This window comes from Lycium ferocissimum, chromosome 7 (assembly GCF_029784015.1).
Source record: "Lycium ferocissimum isolate CSIRO_LF1 chromosome 7, AGI_CSIRO_Lferr_CH_V1, whole genome shotgun sequence".
Taxonomy (NCBI): Eukaryota; Viridiplantae; Streptophyta; class Magnoliopsida; order Solanales; family Solanaceae; genus Lycium; species Lycium ferocissimum.
In genome coordinates this window covers 22,323,181-22,343,133 of record NC_081348.1, presented here as the reverse complement: position 1 = coordinate 22,343,133, position 19,953 = coordinate 22,323,181, and the positions used below count along the sequence as shown (strand labels likewise).

General features: G+C 33.7%; 2 protein-coding genes and 1 long non-coding RNA gene across 4 annotated transcripts; 2 read left to right on the top strand and 1 right to left on the bottom strand.

Moving 5' to 3' along the window:
* The first annotated feature begins 1,734 nt into the window (after positions 1 to 1,734).
* Positions 1,735 to 10,985, top strand: LOC132063815 (mitochondrial carrier protein MTM1). Of its 2 annotated transcripts, none has more exons than XR_009416455.1 (10): positions 1,735 to 2,305; positions 3,765 to 3,839; positions 4,142 to 4,267; positions 4,878 to 4,937; positions 5,069 to 5,239; positions 5,880 to 5,982; positions 6,770 to 6,864; positions 6,950 to 7,099; positions 8,707 to 8,853; positions 9,062 to 9,119. XR_009416455.1 is itself a non-coding variant. In XM_059456541.1 (10 exons), the coding sequence occupies exons 1-10, from the start codon at positions 2,057 to 2,059 to the stop codon at positions 10,088 to 10,090; spliced, it is 1,242 nt and encodes a 413-aa protein (XP_059312524.1). In that variant the 5' UTR covers positions 1,740 to 2,056; the 3' UTR covers positions 10,091 to 10,985. The 2 variants fall into 2 exon arrangements, 1 of the variants encoding a protein (XP_059312524.1); XM_059456541.1 differs by lacking the exon at positions 8,707 to 8,853 and adding an exon at positions 9,937 to 10,985 and having other exon boundaries at positions 1,740 to 2,305; positions 9,062 to 9,120.
* A 177-nt stretch (positions 10,986 to 11,162) lies between these two features.
* Positions 11,163 to 12,213, bottom strand: LOC132063816 (arabinogalactan protein 16-like). The gene is made up of 2 exons (XM_059456542.1): positions 12,012 to 12,213; positions 11,163 to 11,380 (listed from the first exon to the last, which is right to left on the bottom strand). Exons 1-2 carry the CDS (start codon positions 12,118 to 12,120, stop codon positions 11,277 to 11,279), a joined length of 213 nt encoding a protein of 70 aa, XP_059312525.1. The 5' UTR covers positions 12,121 to 12,213; the 3' UTR covers positions 11,163 to 11,276.
* A 4,651-nt stretch (positions 12,214 to 16,864) lies between these two features.
* Positions 16,865 to 17,478, top strand: LOC132063814 (uncharacterized). Its single transcript, XR_009416454.1, has 2 exons — positions 16,865 to 17,245; positions 17,303 to 17,478. It is a non-coding gene; the product is annotated as an uncharacterized LOC132063814 (long non-coding RNA).
* Positions 17,479 to 19,953: the final 2,475 nt, after the last annotated feature.

Below are 19,953 nucleotides of genomic sequence, written 5' to 3'. Positions count from 1 at the left end.
CCCCCAATTTCCTTTTCGTCTTATACAGTCTGTAATGAAAACTATCGTATCGACCAACACAGCTTGAGCAACAAACTCAACTTGGCTCCTGGCTGTCCATTGAACTATGCTATAAAAAAATCAACTTCGTCAAAAAGTACATACGTATATACTACTACTAAAAAGATTAATTTATATACTGGAAAAAAAATTATACTATTATCAATAAATTGTAGGAGTATGTAGTAGTTAATAATATTACGCATTATCACTTTAATATAACTATAATATGTTAGTGATATAATTTAGTACTCCTATCCCAATTTGTATGACATAGTTTGAATTTCAAGAGTCAAAATTTCTATATTTTGACTATGAATTGGACATACAATTCTCAAGTATTTTGAAAAATAATTTACATATTTAGAAATTACATAAAAAATATTATAAGTCACAATAAATTCTCGAAATCCTAACTATGTCATACAAATTTGGATAGACGCCGTATAAATTGATAATGAAAAATTACTTTCTCAAAAGATCTCTCTCAATTAGGGAAACAAATTATCTCAGTAAAACGGAGAGTAATTACTAAAATTCACATGACTGAGCAATTACTAAGATCCACCCACGGTTCCAAAAGGGTCCGTTGCATTTTGCACCCTTAATGTGTGCTTCCTTTTGCAACTTGCACCTTATACTATTTTTTTTAATGAGCTTATTTTTCATATCTTCAACTTGCAAAATAATAAAACTACTCTTTTTTAAAAAAAAAAAAACGAGGGTAGAATTGGAAATACAAATTTAAAAACTAAAGAAATGACATCAAAATTAAAAAAAAGTAACTTTCAAAAAAAAAAAAAAATCTCTTTCAACACCAGTACTTCCTTTCTTTTTCACCTAGAGAACATCGAAGAGCTCATGAAATGGACTTTAGCCTCTGCTCCAAGTCCGACGAATCTCAGCTAAAATCTTAGCCAAGATTTATTTCTAAATTTACACCAAGAATGAACAGATGAAGATGTAATCTGTTGGCCATTAGCAAGAACCAAGAAAATGATGAAGATGTAATAAGATATTGGTCGGAAGTAACAAATGTAATTGCTCGTGCTTGTGAGATATTTATCTTTGCGTCTTCTTTCTTTTTATCTTCAATTTATTTTGCTCGTCGGTGTGTGTTGTGGTTTTTTTTTTTTTTTTTGGGTATGTGAATCGAAGATGCAGTTCACCTTACTTTAACATGTTAATTAATTTGTGCTTGAGACTTGAATCAGTTGATAGTACTTTCCTTCCCGATGAATGTTTGAGCACTACATCCTTTTCTTTTACCTTTGGAATTGTATAGGATCAAACTGAATTAGATTAAACTGTTTCTCCTTATTCGTATCCGTTAATGATTTACTGGTGTTGCAATTGTCTGCAATAAAATATGAACTGCTGCTTTATGATGTTTAAGCTTGGACATGTTAACCTAATTTCACAATGTAAGGGTTGATGGCGGGAACGTTTCAGTTACTCTAGCCTCCTACATTAAAATAAATAAATTTAAGAAAAATATGATATATTATTTGTATTTCCGATTCTGCCCCCGTGAGTTTTTTAAAAAAAGAGTAGTTTTATTGTTTTGCAAGAAGTTGAAAAGTTTAGGGTGCAAGTCATAAAAAAAATAGAATGTGATGCAAGCTGCAAAAGGGAGCACACATTAATGGTGCAAAATGCAACAGACTCGTTCCAAAAGATTGGGAATAAAGATTCTGTTGGTACAAACAGCTGCCACGACTTAGCTTTTCTCCCACGCCACGGATTCATTTTTCTTCTCATTTCAATTTCTCCATGCAAAAATACTAGTATTATTTTATTACTAATTAAAAGTCAATTTTTCCACCTCCAAGAATCGCACAAAACCCCTAGAAATTTCCATCAATTTTAATACGAAAAAAGAAAATTAGTTCAGCCCCAAAAGATACCCAAATTTCCGCCTCCAGAATCACAGAAAACATTAGGAATTTAAATTGATTCCTATACAAAGACAAAAAGCTGTTCAACCAAAAGCTACAATTTTTCAATTGAAAAATTGATGGTTGGATCATCATCAACAAAACAGGGGTTGCCATCATGGATAGGGGCAGCCACTGCAACAAGAACCACCACCGTTGAATTCGACAAAAACGTGGCCGTTTCTGGTGGCGACACGTCATCAACTGAGCCTCCTTCACATTCCAACCACTTTACCGATGTGAATTTGGGTTTTGGAGAGAGGGCTATTTCCGCCGCCGGCGCTGCTGTTCTCTCCGCTATCCTCGTCAACCCCCTTGATGTTGCCAAGGTTTACATTTTGCCCCCCTTTTAATATTTGTTCTTCAATTATACCCATATTGTTATTTGAAATTTCCTTAAAAGGTAACTTATTTAGTATTGGAATGAAATTGACCTGAATGGTTGTAAGATGGTTCATTTAGCGGACCTCAATTGATAGTCTGTTTGACCAAGCTTCTGTGGAGCCAAAAATGCTTATTTTAGATAGTTGAGGCATTTGTCCTAGCTTTTAGGCGAAAAAAGCTGCTTTTGAGTAGTAAAACAAGTTGTTTTTTAAGAACGTTAAAAAAATAGTTTTGTTCCGGATACCTTAGTCAAGCACATGTATTATATTAATACTGACAAAAGTATCTTTTAAATTGATTAGCCAAACACGAACTACTACTCTTGATGTTGCCAAGGTTACTTTTTGCTCCCTTTTATTATTTGTTCTTAAATTAAACGCCATCTTTGAATTGCCTTTAAAGGTAAATTATTTAGTATTGGAATGAAATGGACCTGAATTGAGCAGAATGGTATAGATGATGATTCATTTAGAGGACTTTCAAATTGGGATATTGAGGAGTAGTGATTGATTGATACTTAAGTTGAACCTATTTATATTTCTATTTATTTATTTATTTATCGTGCAGTAATTTGTATTTCTGTTTATTTGTGTGTTCTAATTTAACTGATGTAAGTTATATGATGTCCCCTTTGTTCTACTGTTAAATTGCTATTATTAGTGCTTAAACATGGATTTATACCGAAGAGAACCTGCGTAACAGCTTACAAGATTAAAAGTTCTAATCTTTAGTTGATAATGTTTGAGGATCATTTACTTTCTTTGAATTTGCCTTGTAAGGTAAATAATTTAGTATTGGAATGAAATGGACCTTAAATGAATGGAATTGTAACATGCTTCATTTAGCGAACCTCAATTAATAATAGTCTGTTTGACCAAGCTTATGGGAAGCCAAAAATGCTTATTTTAGATAGTTGGAGGTGTTTGGCCTAGCTTTTAGAAAAAACAAAGGTGTTTTTGAGTAGTAAAAGAAGTTGTTTAGCTGGAAAAAATAGATTTGCTCCGGAAGTATTTTTGGAACGTTAATCAAGCACAAATTATTATTTTAATATTGGTAAAAGTATTTTTTAAATTGATTAGCCAAACACAAACGATTACACTCTAAAAGTACAATTTTGGAACAGGCTATGAATTGGGATATCGAGGAGTAGTGATTGATAATTAAGCTAGACCTATATTTTTATTTTGGTACAGGAATCTCTAATTCTATTTATTTGTGTGTTCCACTGTTACACTGCTAATTTAGTGCTTAAACATGGATCATACCTAGGAGAACCTGTCTAAAACTTACAAGTTAAAAGTTCTAGTCTTGAGTTGATAATGCTCGAGTATTCTTTACTTGCTTGTCATTTCTTTTCTTTCAAGTTGTTTAAATTTTGATCAGATCTTCTTTCCTCCTTTGCAGACAAGGTTGCAAGCTCAGGCTGCTGGTGTCCCTTATGACAGCCTGTGTAGTTTGGGACATGTTCATGCAAATACAGTAGGTCCCAGCATTTCATCCCAATTTTCCTTTTTTTTTTTTTCCCTACGTGTCATGCCACTTCAACCTGTGAAACCCGCAGAAGAAAAGGAACTTTTGATTGCGGAAACTAGGGGAAGGGGGGGATGGAAAGCTATCGGGGCTGGCCTGTTGTGTTTCATGCTCTCTCCCAAATTTTATGCTCGAGATGTTTTCAGTTTGACCTCCATTATCAATCTAAAGTTGCAAGGACCAACTTAAGTTGATTATGTTTTCACTATAAGTTGTTCAGCATATAATTTTGGCTCTGTAATCTTGTTTAGGTGCTGACAGGTGTGAAGAACAACTCTGCAGGGACGCGTGCTGTTCTTGGTGCTGAACCAACATGTACCCCAGATTGTTTCAGATATAAAGGAACACTTGATGTCTTTTTTAAAGTAATACGTGAGGTTAGTTACATTCTGTGGGAAGTAATGCAGTTCTCTCTCTCTCTCTCTCTCTCTAAGAAAGAAGTAATAGTGACCTTTTGCACATGATTTGAGATCCTATGCTTTGAAAATCTGAGTTTCTTAGCTGAAATCCACTCAAAGTTATGACTACTATCACAACAGCATCCATCATGAACTAGTCATCTAAGAAAGTCTTGAGGGTGATTTTTCTAATCAGGCTGCAAAAAATTTCAAGTGGTATAATTCTAGTTCCTTTTTCTGGAGCATGCGAGACAATTCTCTTCTCATTATGACATCTGTGATGTACTCACAAAACAGCTATGACATCTGTAAATAGGATGACCCTTGCAAGGGTTTACTGTCACAATTCCACCCCCCAAAAAAGGTTGATTGTTGGCATTATTGGTTGGAAGCTGACACCAGTAGCTGTGCCATAGTTGTTGTGAAGTCATGCAATATTATCAGGTCAACAAATAAAAGAAATAAAAACCATTGAGCCTGCAAAGTCGGAGTTTCTCTCAGCATCTTCTTCCCGTTCATTTCTGTATTTAATTGTTGTGTGAAAGTAAAGTCAACTTTGTCCTCTATTTAACCCAGGTAACTTTTACAGGAAGGATTTACCAGATTGTGGAGAGGCACTAATGCAAGTCTAACATTGGCAATCCCTTCTGTAAGTCTCAATTTAGGAATTCATTTGTTTTTTTCAATTTTAATTGGTTATTCAAGCATTTAAGCGATGCCGTTATGTGCAACAGTTTTGTTTCGTAAGGGTTCTTAGTAAATGTTTTTTCCCTTTTGTAGGTGGGGATATATTTGCCTCTTTATGACATTTTCCGCAACTGTATGGAAGATTATACATTACGTAATCTACCAATTGCTACACCATATGTCCCCTTGGTAGCAGGATCCTTAGCACGTTCCATTGCTTGCATCACTCTCTATCCAGTTGAGCTTGCAAGGACACGTATGCAGGTAATCTGATTATCTGCTTGATGTGGATGGCGGCATTACATGATTACTAGTGAGAGTACTATGCTAAAGGAATCTCTTGCCGCCGGAAGATGTTTGTCATTATTACAGTTTAATCTTATGGAATGTGTAAACCTTACAATTTTTCAGATATTTAATCATTTGAATTTACATTTACAGATCAAAATAAATCACATATTTTGAGCATGCATCTGGATGCTCCAGGAGATAATTTAACCTTTTTTTTCAGTTTTTAAAAATGTTTTACTGGGTGAGGGCTTGTATCCTTTCTAGATGTTTCTTAGTTCTCACTTTTCAGTCACTTTTCAGTGTTGTGAATTAGTGACTAGCTATGGTAAAAGCTAAAAGGTGAAGATGGAAATATTGTTCCTCTGTTAGGAAAATTGAAGGGTTGTCACATTTGTAGTTTGGGAATGTTAGTTTCCATTTTTATTTTTATGTTGTCCTTATCATTATTATTCAGGGTGCTTGAAACTTTCTAGATATGTTAATTTCCTTTTCAGAGACAGCAGCACCATTTTGTTAGGTGTTTGGGTTTATCATATTATCTATGTTTTGGACACCTTCTCTACTTTATTTTTCTGCTAAATTTTACTTCTTCATGTGATTTCATTTGTTATAGGCGTTCAAAGACACAAAAAACGGTGTGAAGCCCCCAGGAGTGTGGAAGACGTTAGTTGGGGTCGTTTCTCCAGTCAATAGTGCAAACAGCTATCATCAAAATTGTAATACTTCTTCATCAAACTTACTTTAGTTGACTGCACATAGTTATGTTGTACTATCTATCCCTCTTCATCGTTAGCATTAGTCTTGATTCGATAGGTTCCTGCCTTATACATATATAAAAGTTGTTTGAATAAACAGGCAGGTTATGTGGATTTACATGCTCTATACTGATTAGGGCCATCCACCTTAAACCTGCATTAGTCTTATCCTCCGAACTATCTATTTTGGCCATCTTATGCTCTTCCTTTTTTATTTTCCCTCCGCCGTCTTATGCTCCTTCAGTGACAATGACAATACACTAGGTGGAGCTTTCGTCTCTTCCTTGGATTCCTTGGGATTCCCATTGAAGTGCAGGTTTTCTTGTAAAATAATTACCTAAGGGACCTTATTTCATTGTAAATTTATGGGGAAATTCAACATACCAATAATGCTTTCTGTGAAGAAGTTCTCTCCGAATTGTCTTGTCCTTAATTGATTTTTGAATAGATTCTATAAGAAGCTTAGACTTTTCAAGGTTTTTGCTAAGAAATACTTGATCCTTTCAAAATAAGTAAGAAGATACAAGTTAAATTCCATCCTAATTAACTAACTGCCCTCTAGTTTTAGTTGTTTGAGAGACACAGAATATATCAGCTAAAAGTTTAACTTACAGGATATGGCATTGAACATATTCAATTTCTTTGAGTAATCCGTAATGGAAGTTTACCTGCTCCAGCTCTTGCCTTTTGTTTTTTAATGCTATGCTAACACATTGTGGTTAATTGCTTCCCACCAACCAATGGATAGCAATGCAAGCCTACCGCCTCCTCTGGACTGGTCTAGGGGCACAACTAGCTCGTGATGTTCCTTTCTCTGCAATTTGCTGGTCTACTCTTGAGCCAGTAAGTGTTTCTAGCCCGTAACTTGGTGCTATCCCTGCACTCACACTGCATTTGATTGAATAGAACTCTCGCTACTTTTGTGAAGGTTAGGAGGAAGCTACTAGGCCTGGTGGGAGATGAAGCAAGTGCAACTACTGTCCTTGGTGCAAATTTCTCTGCTGGATTTGTTGCAGGAAGTCTTGCAGCTGCTGCAACGTGTCCTTTAGATGTGGCAAGAACTAGAAGACATATAGAGGTTGGTCTTCTCCCATTTATATTCACCTAAACAATTCCTAAAAGAAACAACTAACAGAAAGTGTGATTACCTATTGTGAAGTTTTCTTGGATCACATGAGTAGTTGGACCTCTTAATAATTGGCTGATGTTAAGTACAGAATCTTGAGAAATTTCCGCCTGAAGCACACACCTAAATAAATTTCTTCTAGTTTGGCCGTGGAGTGTGAGTGTAGAACTCTTGCTTTCCTGGATCTATTTCAAAATGCTGAGAGGATAATACATTTAACCTCAATCAGGTGATAAGTCTTGGGTTGGATCAAACATGATTTTGAAGGGAAAACGTTCATGTAATACTTTTTCTTAGGTATGGGTTTACATTGATGAAACCTGTAGTTGGTAACAATATCAAATACAAAGAACTTCTATTTGAATTCAGTGCAGTTAAATACAAAGAACTTTTTTTGGAGATAAGGCTAAGTTTTATAAAAGCAGCAGGAATTGTGCTTGAATATTTACAAAAAAATCCAGCTTCACATCAAATCAGCATGGACTCAAATGTGTCTAACAAAGATTCTGCATCATAATCAAATCCTCTTTGGAGCAAAAAGAAATCAAAAGTATTGTTTTTTATCTTTTCTCTTTTCTCTGTAGAGCTAGCTGTATCTCCAAAGCATCTTGCATTTCTCTCTTTCCAGATAGCAGCTGGGATAGTTCTCCACCATTTGTGCTGTTCTTTATACAAATCCCTTCTATACCACCTTCATCGAATCAATTATTTATTCAGGCATTGTCCATTGTAATCCCAGCATATCCAGAAATAAGTTCCATAGTTGTGAAACAATAGGGAAGTGCAAAAATAAATGGTTGTTCTGAATTTGTTCCACAAAGATGGCACCTGCTACAAAGCTGAAAACCTCTTTTCTGAAGGTTGTCCTGTGTCAAGCAGGCTTTTCTTGCAACTAGCCACACAAAAAAGTCACTTTCAATGGTGACTTTGATCTCCATATGTTCCTACAGGGCCATTAGTTAGTACTTTAAGGATCAGCAACTAAAAACTTACAGTAAGAGTTAACTATAATTAGTTCTCGTAATGTCACATTTAGAAGTAGAGGATTTTTTGCATCAGATGTATCTTCAAAAGACAAGGTTTTGCACAAACTGTCACGTCCAGGCACCAAAACAAGAGTTCTTTGGTACAACTCTCCGTGGAAGCAGAGTTACTTGTTGACTTTATAATCTCTCTCCCAAATATGCATATCTTTTTGATCTACTATTTATTCTGTCGCATAATTGTTAGATGATTCAGTATTGTAATGCTCCCCAGTAGGGGAGGACTTGCATTTCCATCATTCTAATAAAGGAAAAGTAAGAATGAGGAAAGGGAGTTAATATGTTAAACCTGTGGTAGTGTAGTTCTAAACTTAACACAGAAAGTTTGAAACATCAAATAATTTTGGTGGCGAATGAGTTTGTCAACACTCATTTTACAGAACTTATTTCTGTATCCTGGTGGAACTGTTAAGATTTTAAATTTCGTATCCAGATTCTCTAGTTACTCCATACCTTTTGTTCCAGTTGTTTGTTGATATGGCAGTCTGTTTGATGTGTTTGATTTGGATGTTTTAGCTTAGAGTTTCGACTGGAATAGGAGGAGGCTACAACTTTCGAGAACCTGATTGTTAGATTAACATGCATTGCCTGTTATTTTTATTAATTTGAAGAAGCATGGTGGATGTGAAGAAGTAGACTATTATCTCGACAATAATGAGCCAAGCTAGTATTTTGCGGTGAATCCCCCATTAAGTAATCATGCATTATGACTTGGAATGCCCAACTCTCTAGCATGCACTTCTCGTTTTTTCGCTTTAAGCCCCAAGGACCTTGTCGCTCTTTTGTGCTTTTCGTTTTTAGAAACTATTGTTATTATGATTTCCCTCTTTCTTTTTTGTTGGTTTAATGGAATCTTCATTTGACATTGCAGAATGATCCTGAACGAGCACTGAGAATGACCACGAGACAAACGTTAGTTGAGATATGGAGGTACGACTTCATTTTATTTCTTTATCTTCAGATGCAAACCCCGTCTCCCCTTCCAACCCCCCATCTTTTTCAGATACTGCAGTATGTTTTGATCTAGTTGACGAAAAGATAGACAACAGTAGCAGTAATGAGCTCTCATGAGTTGATTGGATTTATTTTGGTTTTCACAAACTAATCTTTTTCTTAGTGTGCCAATTGCTGATAGGATAATTTTTTTTTTTCCCTTAAAAAAAGTACGATAAGATAGATGTATGAAGGAGGTGTGTGTTTTGGAGGGGACAAGATAGCAGAGGATGGAAGGGTTAGTGGGACCTCAATCCCATTAAGAGATTACTTAGCTAAAAGTGTTTGGGGTCCCGGAGCAGATACAGCTGAACTTAAGACGAGTTAGCATCTTCTCTTCCTTGCCCTTTTGTGAATGATGAATCCAATTGATCGGCTAGGTGTTCTGGAATATCTGTTTCGTCTCGTTGTCTGTCTCGATTTATTCTTTCATTGTAAGAGAGAGGGATTTTCATGCTGCTGAGAAAATAATTAGTACGGAGTATTTTATTTGGGTGCTTAGTAAGTTTTAAGTTAGTAAAAAGAATGCCTAGCAGTAGCAGATACACGTAGTTCCATTTTGATTAAGATGAACCTTGGAATACCCTTGACCTTGTGTCTCCCTGAACTGAGCATCTTGCTAGTTGCTCAAAGAAAGTGCTAAAAGATTTGTTCTTGTACTCGAAATAGTTTGAAGCGTAATGCGAGTATCTCAGGACGTCTTGATAGTTTTTTGTGCTGTGGGCTGTGCTAATTATTGTTTTCATGAACCAGGGATGGGGGATTTAAGGGGTTGTTCACTGGAGTTGGTCCCCGAGTTGCTCGAGCTGGTCCTTCAGTTGGGATCGTTGTTTCCTTCTACGAGGTGGTAAAATATGGTTTGCGCCATAGGCATATGCATCGGCAGAGTGAAGGTGCTGATTTATAGCATTGTGATCTAGCTTCCAAGCCAATGAGGCAAATGATATTAGCAGAACTTGTACCAATAAGACAGGCTGAAGAGCTAAAGGTTGATATTCGATCAAGTGTAATATACTGAAGACCTGACTGTTTCAGCGATTTGGCTCATCACAGGGTAATTCCTTCTAGCCAATTTTGCCTGTGAGGCTTGAAGGTTGATTTATTCAAGCAAGCTTAGAAGTTTCTCCAGTGGTGGAGCTGTATGTTTGGTTCATAATAGGCAGCCATTTATGCCTTGTTACTTTGTAAATTCATAATCCTTCTCCCACAGTACTTCGTACATACAGATTAATAAGAGAAAAACAATTGTACCATTGTGTATTTCAGAAACTTTGTACAAGTAAACCAAAGAAACTAGACTGATTTGTTGCGTGGACATAACGATATAGTAGTAGTAGTTATTGTAGGAAACTTCCTGGAGGGAACCAAAGGAGAATGCACTTGAAATTGCTTGCAATTGGTGGTGGGTTACACGAGTGCACAAAATGGGAGTTGTAATACGTAACTACAATTCAATAATTAAGTGAAAAGTGTTCAAGAAGTACCATTGGTGATAAAATGTAAGTATACGCCTTGGAGGCATTCGATGGCAAAATATTATGGGAAGAAAGGGCAATTTTCGACTAAGTTTTTCTGAATTGGAAGGGCAGGAGATATACCTGAAATAAGATAATAGTGTTCTTTCTATTTTTTTCACGAGATTCTTTTCTTCGTACAAATGCTCTTAGGTGAAAGAGACTAGACTTTACTCTAGTGCATCAGCCAGCGTATTCATATTAGTTTTGTTGATAACATATAAGTTTTACTTTTAAAGAGCGCTAGCACTTGACTAATAAAATATTCAAAAAAAGTAATTAGCTTCTCATTCTCTTTTTACGTCCATTTCTCATTTCGTTCATTCATGTCTTCTTTTAGATGTATTAATCATTGTGTGATGGATGGTGCATTTCCCTTTCTTTTATATCCCAGAAGAAATGAGATAGATGTCTGTCTGACACTTCAGATGTTGACAAAAGGAGAAATGAGAAAAAGACAACCAGAAAATAAACATGAATGGATTAATAATGAAATCCATGTGAAGAATGATTACAACCATTGTCCCAAAGTGAAAAATGAAGCATAATTTAAGGTTCTAACTAAACTTGGAGAGGAATTTAGAAGAAATTGTAGGAAGAAGCATCCATAGGGTGGATGAGATATGTAAGAACTAAAGCCACCAGCATTAGCACGTATGCAATCCCTTGATCTACCGATACTCCTGCAAATTTACCATGATCATATTAGTCCAAAGGATTTTAAGTTGTTAATATACTATCAGTGATAATTACACTAGCAATGTAATTTAAGCTGGTAGATAGAGCTTAAACCCTACTCCAAATATTAGGAAAATATCAAAAACACTATGCGAGACATATACTCAGCCTGTGTCAAATTAATTACTACTAAGGTTTCTGTCTCTTTACTTGGTTCTTGTACCAGTAACAAATACACAAGTTGTTCCATACAGAGATCTAGCTACTGCACCTATTTGATTAAAGGCTTCATTTAATTTCGCATTATGTGAACCCATAGTGTGAATTTAGTATACATAACATCTAAGATAGTTCACAAAAGTTTTATGCAACTTTATATTAATTTGGATTTTGATGTTGAAATTGTTTAAACAAAAATAAAAGACACCCAATAAAACCCAGAAAGGTAATTGCAAGAATCTGAATAAACTAGGAAACAATTAACCCTTTCAAAGAAGTGAAAATCAGATTCTACAACTATGTATATTAATTCTAATGTGATTAATTGACTAATTAACCTGTTAGAATCAGTTATTTACATCGTCAGTGTATATAAGTTATATACCGCTAATGAAAAGAGAAGGGAACAGAACAAACCATCACTGGTAGGGGCAGGAGCAGGGGCAAACTCCTGAGCTTGAACAGTGAAAAATGCCATGGCAAAGATGACCAAGAACATTGAGACTACAATTTTAGAAACAGCCATAATCTCCCAACTTTTGTAACTCAAGAGAGAAAAAAATGAAACTTGGAAACAAAGAAGGGATAAATGCTGGCTGAGACTTGTGGAGGTTTATATAGTTAGTTAGTAGGATTTTTTTATTCTTTTTTGTTTTGTTTTGTTTTAGAATTGAAGTTTTATATATTGACAGTGTAAAGCTATTTAGTTATAGTTGGATAATTACCATTTTTATTAGATAATCAATTAATTATCATCATAGAGATTTATTTTTAATCATCTTATAGTAAGTGACATGATTGTGTCAATATTTTTTACCCTACCGGTCCATAAAACTTTATTTTATTTTATTTTATTCTTTAAAGTGAGCAAAGAGAAAGTGAGAAACCAGCTAAATTGTGGGGTCTATCAAACTTTCTTGTTTGTAAACCCATGTGCCACCTCCTTTTTCAACTCTTATTTTATTTTTCTCATTAAACCTCAGCCATTTTAATTAATCACAATTAATGGATATAGCATAAATAAAAGTTTTTAAAATTATTTACACTTGTTCAAATCATTATTGTCAATTTAAATGTATGCTAAATGGAGCTGGACTTTAGACTCTCTATCTTTTGACAGATAAGTTGGACATTTTATTGTAATTTCTTTATTTTAGGCCAAATGTATAACCTTAAATGTCACTGATTTTGTGAACTTTTTTTAAAAATACCCTTCTGAAGTTTACTTACTTTTAAATAAATAAATAAATATTTAGAGAGGACAATGATTTTCACCCTTAAAGGGATAATAACAACCTAACAGCTAATAACAATCCAAATAGGATACTATTTTTGATTATTTTTTCCCTCTGTCAATCCAAATAGGATACATAAAACATTTGAAATGGAGTTCCGCGAGAATCCTAAAGGTTGATTGACACCTCAATTATCAACAACCACCTAATTTAAATTTAAATTGTTACATGTATCTAGGTGAGTAGTTATCTAGCTGTTATGGAAACATAAAAGCTATCTAGCCTTTTTTTTGTTAATAAAAGTTATAGCCGTTACATCTGGATGGATACATTTAATTAAATTAATTGTTTTCTCAAAGATTTCATTGCATTTGTCCTTTTAAATTTGTCATCCGATGGTAATTAATCATCTCAAAGGAGCAGGATTTATAGTAATGCCGATGGCAATGGCAGAATTATTTACTGAACTCTTCAAACTCTTTGTGGATTTTCACATTTTTTAGGCACTTTTTCTAAGCGAGTGCCTACAAAACAAATTTCAATATTGAAACTCTGTATTCAAATTTATAAAACAAACAAATTTCAGCATCGAAAATATTAAATGTTGTCACTACTAAAGGCATATCGTTTTTTGTTTTTTTTTAATAAGTGGGAATAGAATATTATTTACTAGTCCATTGTTATAACATATCCAAACTCAGCATAAACATATATCGCAGAAAAAAGGTGTTGCATTTTTCCTTGCATCTTTTTTTTTTTCCAAAAATTCTATTACATGAATCCACGTTTATTGACTGGAAATTTTTTCCCGATACCTCAAGAATATAAGCTCCTCATTAAGTAATATTCTTTCCTTGAATTGTTTTCGGTTTTTCTGTTTTCTTTTCTGTTTTTGTTTTGGGATATTGTTAAAGAAATAGGGAAATAATATTGAGACAAGTTGGTTTGAAATTGAGAGAAAGAGGCCCATAATGCAGAAGGTGGGGTGGGCCGTTGGGGGAGCAAAGAATACTCGGAATAGGGAAACTCCACATGCAAATTAGGACTAGCATGAACACATCTCTATATTGGAATAAAATAATTCTATCTCTCTACTACGAGATAGAGGCAGATCTAAAATTTTAGTTAATAGGTTCAACCTTTAGATTTTTATCACTTAATTCATTAATCTTCAAAAATGATGCTTTAAAATGTAATATAGCTTTTATAATCTCGTACATTGAAAGTATTAAATTTAGTTGAACCACTAATTTACACGCTATATCCGTCTCAACTACAAGACACCACTTGCCATTGCATGTCCTATATGTTCATATTTTGTGCAAGAAATGGTCCACCTCTCCACTTCACATGCCTGCCTTGTCCCATTTAAACAAACATGTTAATCCAAAACTTCATGGATAAACATATTCCTAATATAAGACATGGATAATATATAGGAGAGAATACACATGTAAAACTAGAGTAAATTCGCACGACATGGTCAAGAATGATGTGGTTAAAGATTCTATTTTTTAAGGTTTGAAACATTAAGTTGTTTCTGTCTTTTATCACCCAACTTGGCTTGATTCAAAAGATTTTGACTTCACGTCCTTTTCTCGCCAAGTGAGACATCCATCCGCTCTACTTCAGCAAATTGTGTTCCAATTTGATCCAGGACACCTTTTCGTGTCTCTAGCTAGAGATACCTTTGTTCAAATTTTATTTTCACAAAAAGAGTAACTATATATCATTTACATTTGAATTCGGCTCTTCTTCAGTTACTTACAAAATTAAAAGCGAAGATTCTTAAAGAATTGACTGATTGTACAGACTAGGCCCAAATAACAAAGGATATCCTCATGGCCCATGACACCATTGAGCTGCATTTTTTTCCATTAACGGATTGTCCTTAAAGGCGGTCGATTTATCGGTTGTCCCTCAAATGTTGGTGAATTTTTTCTTTCTTCTATTCTTGACTATCGCATCCATAAAAATTAACAAAACACAAAAAAATATTGATAGTATATAGGATTCAAACTCTAAGGCAAACTCTGCCTTATATAAGGTAGCAAACTTTGCCTTGGGTATTTTTGGGACAATGATTTTAAATTATTGAAATACGAATTTTTTCTTTTAATTTTATTAAATAAAGTTCGAGCTGAACCCATTAATTTTTTGGAAATTTTCATACTAAATGACTACACTGTCCATGGGGGTTTAAAATTATTTCTTTTAAAAACAATATTTACATTCTAGCTTCATCTTCACCATAGAAAAGGGAAAAACATCCAAGAAAACTAAAAATGTTTTGAATGATTCTAGTTGGTATTCATGAATACAACGAATAAAATTTTTCAAAAATTCTTTTGAGACCGTATTCAATGTCATACGTATTCAAGAAAATGAGTTTTAGGCTCAATTAATATTTCTAATCTTTATACTTTTTACATTGTATATATTTATTGTATTTAAAATTTAACGTGGTATTCAAACAACATAAATACAAAAAAAATTGTATTCCCCCGCACCCGTTAGTTGAATTTTCCCCGAAAAAAATAATGAATACATCCAATCACCGAATACAAGAAATAAAATTCATTGTATTCATTTGTATACACTTCAAATTTACTGTATTCATTTGTATACGAAAAGGTCTCCTTCGAAATACATATATATCATTTACATATGTATACACTCTTTTTTGAAATAAAAAATAAATAAAAGCTCGAAGATTCTTAAAGAATTGACTGATTGATACATGTAATACAAAAAAAAAAGAGCTTTCTCTCTAAGAAAATAACAAAGGATATGTTGTTGATGATGAGGAGGTGGCGAAGCGGCGGTCTTTAATGAATGACGCCGGTCCCGAAAGCATAGCTCCGCGGACTTTGAAGCTTTGAAGCCATTAATGTAACTTTGGAGCCTTTTCTCTCTAGAAAAACAAAGAAATTTAAGGATAGAGAGAGAACAACGACGGTGGTGGAACTGGTTAGATCTCCTTGGTTTTTAGTGGCGGTGGAGAAAGAAGAAGCGGCGGTGGAGATCTCCATGGTTGTTGGAGCAAAAAGAAGACGGCTTGGAGAGAGATATGATAAGAGAAAAATTGAGGAAAATAGGAGATTGTGAGAGAATAGAGAGAAAGAAAACTCTGCCTAATATAAATACAATATAATTTTACTATCTAGTTATCTTATGTAATTGACATATATGATTTAGGCCTGAGATGTAATTTAGGTAAAATATAATTTTTAAATATAAATAAGGAATGTTCTCTTATACCATGTAGATTTCCTTAATTTTTAGGCGAAGGACAAAAATTAAATACCGCCCCCGAATAAGGCCAATCGTGCAAATTGCCCAGTGAGCTGTGCTCCGTTGTGTCTGTGGACTTCAGTTGAAGGGATATTGGTCTGGTCCATTTCCTTCTATACCATCAAAATACAAATATTCTAACGAGTTTTCAACAAATCTTTGTCTGGAATTCGATTTGATGTGTTCAATTTCATCCGTATGTGATGTTAAAAGTTCATAATATCAACAGCTTGAGAATTTTATTAAAGTGTAGGGAAAACCCAACTAAACAATACTCTATATTGGTTCAAATTATATTGTACTAACATTTAGTCATTGAATTGTTCATCCGGTGACAATAATAGTGAATCAGTTGCTAAAACGTTGCACAAAAATTTCGGTGTAAAGGCAAACCTTTGGGTTCATTATAGTAAGGAGTGCATATATGTATCCTAGATACAACTAGATTATAAATTAAATAAATTGCACCTTCTACTATGTTAGGTAAGTAGAAATAAAGAATCAGAAGATGATCAGAATATAAAGATGAACTTGTGATCACTGATTTTGGAGTATTAGTTTTGATCTTCGAAACAAGAAATCCTCGAGGTATCATTTTAAGTTTGGTTGATCGAATCACTAATTTGAAAAGAAAAAGAGACCGAGTCACTAATCTGTATTTTTCAGCTTTTAATTAGCAACAGTACATGTTATTAGCATGTAATGTAAGTTTCATCGGTAAAAGACCACTGAGATGTGCCAATTAAACCAAGGGTACGTAGATAACAATTGATCATAGATCAAAATTCATTTTGATAACGAAACTTATAATACTAAAATTGTAAAAAAGTAAACCATGATCAACCCATTTTACATATTACAAAACGATACACACGCACACAAAACAAACTGATCAATAACCCAAAGATCTTACATGCTATAGAAAAGGAAATTTAACTGATCATTGTTTATAAGTCCAAAGAAAAGCTCCCATAGCAAACTTCCTCTTTTGATTAACATCTCCATTTATAGGCAGTCCATATTGAGTAAGCAAACAATCCAACTTCCATTCAGGCATGGCCTCATATTCAGCTCGTGTGTATCTTGGGTAATGCAAAGGCATATGAAAGCCATAGCCACACCGTTCTCCGCCGTGATGGCTATTCACTCCACCGCCAACGCCGCCTACATCGGGCAGAGTTGGCTGTGCCATCGACTCCATTCCACCTCCACTCATTTTCTTGGAAAGTTTATATATTGGTGTGGAGAAAAAACACTAGAAGTACTGGGGTATTTATAGAGGAAAGAAAGCCAGTTCACTTTTCTATTTCCTTTTTTCCCTTCACAGGCATGAATAGATACGGAGTTTAAAACAACTCTTTGCTTGACTACGATTTTCTCATACTCTTTTTATATATTGTTAATTATTAATTACTCATACTTATAATATTTTTTATGTAGTTTTGAAATATGTAAACTTTATTATCAAATATTCGAAGAATTTATGTTTGAAATTGAGTAAAAGAAAGAGCTGTTTGACTCCCAAATAGATCAACCCTCATATAAATTGGGACAGAGAGAGTAATATTTATGTAGCTATGAAATTTCTTATTAAGAGTTAAATAAGAAAATTAAATTCGATCGTTTTCAAATTTAAAAAGTTATCATGCTTTTGAAACAGAGAAAAAAGGAAATATTTCCACATAAACCGGAAGGAGTAATTATTTCAAGTTACAACTTTTTTCATAATATTAAGTGCAGGAAAAAAGAAGTAAGAAATTTTCAATTTCACATATATTGTTTGAGCTGATCTAACATCGTCATATATGTGCAATTTTCTAGTTAACAGAAATAGAATTTTTTTAATTTGTGATATTGTGATTCTAATTAGGGGTGTTATCAAAAGTTTGTATTGATTACAATCATAAGAAAAATAAAAAAACCATAACCAAACCAAATAAAATAATAACCACCGTTTGGTTATTGTCGGTTTGGTTGAGGTTTATGATTATCGTTCTTATCAGTTGAAAAAGAAAAGTCTTTTTTTTTTGTTCAAACGATATCTTTTATTTATAGTTTAAGGTGGAACATAAATCATAGTAAACATTTTATTATTAGTGATAGAAACATCAAGTTCAATTTTAAACTATTACATATATAAAAAATGTATGTAATTTTTTGTTATCTTAATATACATACCTGTAAAGTAGAGCATAGGATTTTAGTTGTTGTTACAAACATACATATCAATTAACAGAAATAAAATAAAAAAACTTTGTGTAATGATCCCAAACTTTGTAGATATTTTGCCCTGATTCTCCCAATTAAAAAAACTATATTGTTTTTCTATCATTATCCCTGCGCTGTGGTCTCGATTGCAGGCGACTTTATCGCTTTTTAGGAGGATTATACGGAAGAATACAGGACATTACCGTTCTACCGTTAACAGAAATCTACAATTTTTTTCATATGAAAAATATTAGAAGTTTAGGACCTCATTGATATAAATTCGAAAAAAGAAGAAGAAATAACCTAAAATCAAATGGACAAAGAAAGGCTAAAAATTTAAGTTAAAAGACATTAGAATCTAACATGAGAACACATTAGTAGGTTCACTTAACACTTAAAGAGTTAAAAGACTTAAAGACATGGGTTTGAACATATTCTTAAAAACACGGGCCTTAAACAATCATGTGAAATAACTAGACCAGAAATCAAATTAATGATTAAAAGGTATAAAATATTTATAATTATTTATGAAAAACTAATATTATACATATAAATAATTATAAAATTTATGTATATAATATATCGGTTTGGTTCGGTTATTTATTCGGTTATTTTTCATATAACCATAACCAAACCAAATATTATCGGTTTTTAAAATTTAAAACCAAATCAAACCAAACCAAACCAAATGCTCAATGTCGGTTTTTTTATTCGGTTTGGTTAAATTTTCGATTTGGTTTTGGTTTTAACAAAACCGGGAACGAAATTCCTAATTCTAATTACATACTCTCTTTGTCCCGGTTTATGTGATACACTTTTCGTTTTAGTTTGTTCCAAAAAGAATGATACTTTTTTATATTTAGAAATAATTTAACTTAAAACTTTCCTTTTTAAGCTTAATGAAATTATTTACAGCCACACGAATATTTTTGACTTGTTTTAGATCACAAGTTTCAAAAGTCTTCCTTTCTTTCTAAAATTTCGTGCCTAATCAAACTATATCACATAAAATGAGAAACAGAGTATGACTTTTTAATTAGCATGACATATGTTGCAGACGACAGAGGAAAGATGCATTGTTACTCTTCTGAAACTCCCAAATTAGGATTATAGATGGTAGGTGGCACAGTTGAGTACTTGAGTGTAAGGATTAGAGAAGATAATTTTTGACCAAAAATACAACTAATGTGAATTTTACACACTTGTTACTCCTGGAATTGTTTTGTTAGCCAAGATGGTACACCTATCAGTAGAAAATTGTCATTTAATGAGACTTTAAATTGGTTTGTTACGTGTTGCTCCTGGGAGCAAACTTTACCAACTGGTAAAAGAAGGCCCCTTAAATAATACTCAACCAAAGTCAGATTGAAATTTTCTTCTTTGAAATCATGTGGAGAACAAAAGGTGAGTTGTAGCCTTGAAGGCCATTTTATGGCTACTCTTAAGGCTCGTTTGGTACGATGGATAAAGAAAATAGTCACGGATAAAAATTTAGTGTAATTGCCTTATCTCATGTTTGGATTAATAAAAGCTCGGATAACTAATCCCGGGATTATAGTGTTTTTTTATCCCACATTGAGGGTGGCATAACAATCCCGGGATAACTAATCCTGGAATTAGTT

Excerpts from the sequence above, each read along its gene's own strand:
- LOC132063816 (XM_059456542.1), bottom strand. The coding sequence starts at position 12,120 with ATGGCTGTTTCTAAAATTGTAGTCTCAATGTTCTTGGTCATCTTTGCC. Across the intron at positions 11,381-12,011 it reads TCCTGCCCCTACCAGTGATG|GAGTATCGGTAGATCAAGGG; the intron begins GTTTGTTCTGTT and ends GTAAATTTGCAG.
- LOC132063815 (XM_059456541.1), top strand. The coding sequence starts at position 2,057 with ATGGTTGGATCATCATCAACAAAACAGGGGTTGCCATCATGGATAGGG. Across the intron at positions 2,306-3,764 it reads ACCCCCTTGATGTTGCCAAG|ACAAGGTTGCAAGCTCAGGC; the intron begins GTTTACATTTTG and ends CCTCCTTTGCAG. Across the intron at positions 5,983-6,769 it reads AAACAGCTATCATCAAAATT|CAATGCAAGCCTACCGCCTC; the intron begins GTAATACTTCTT and ends ACCAATGGATAG.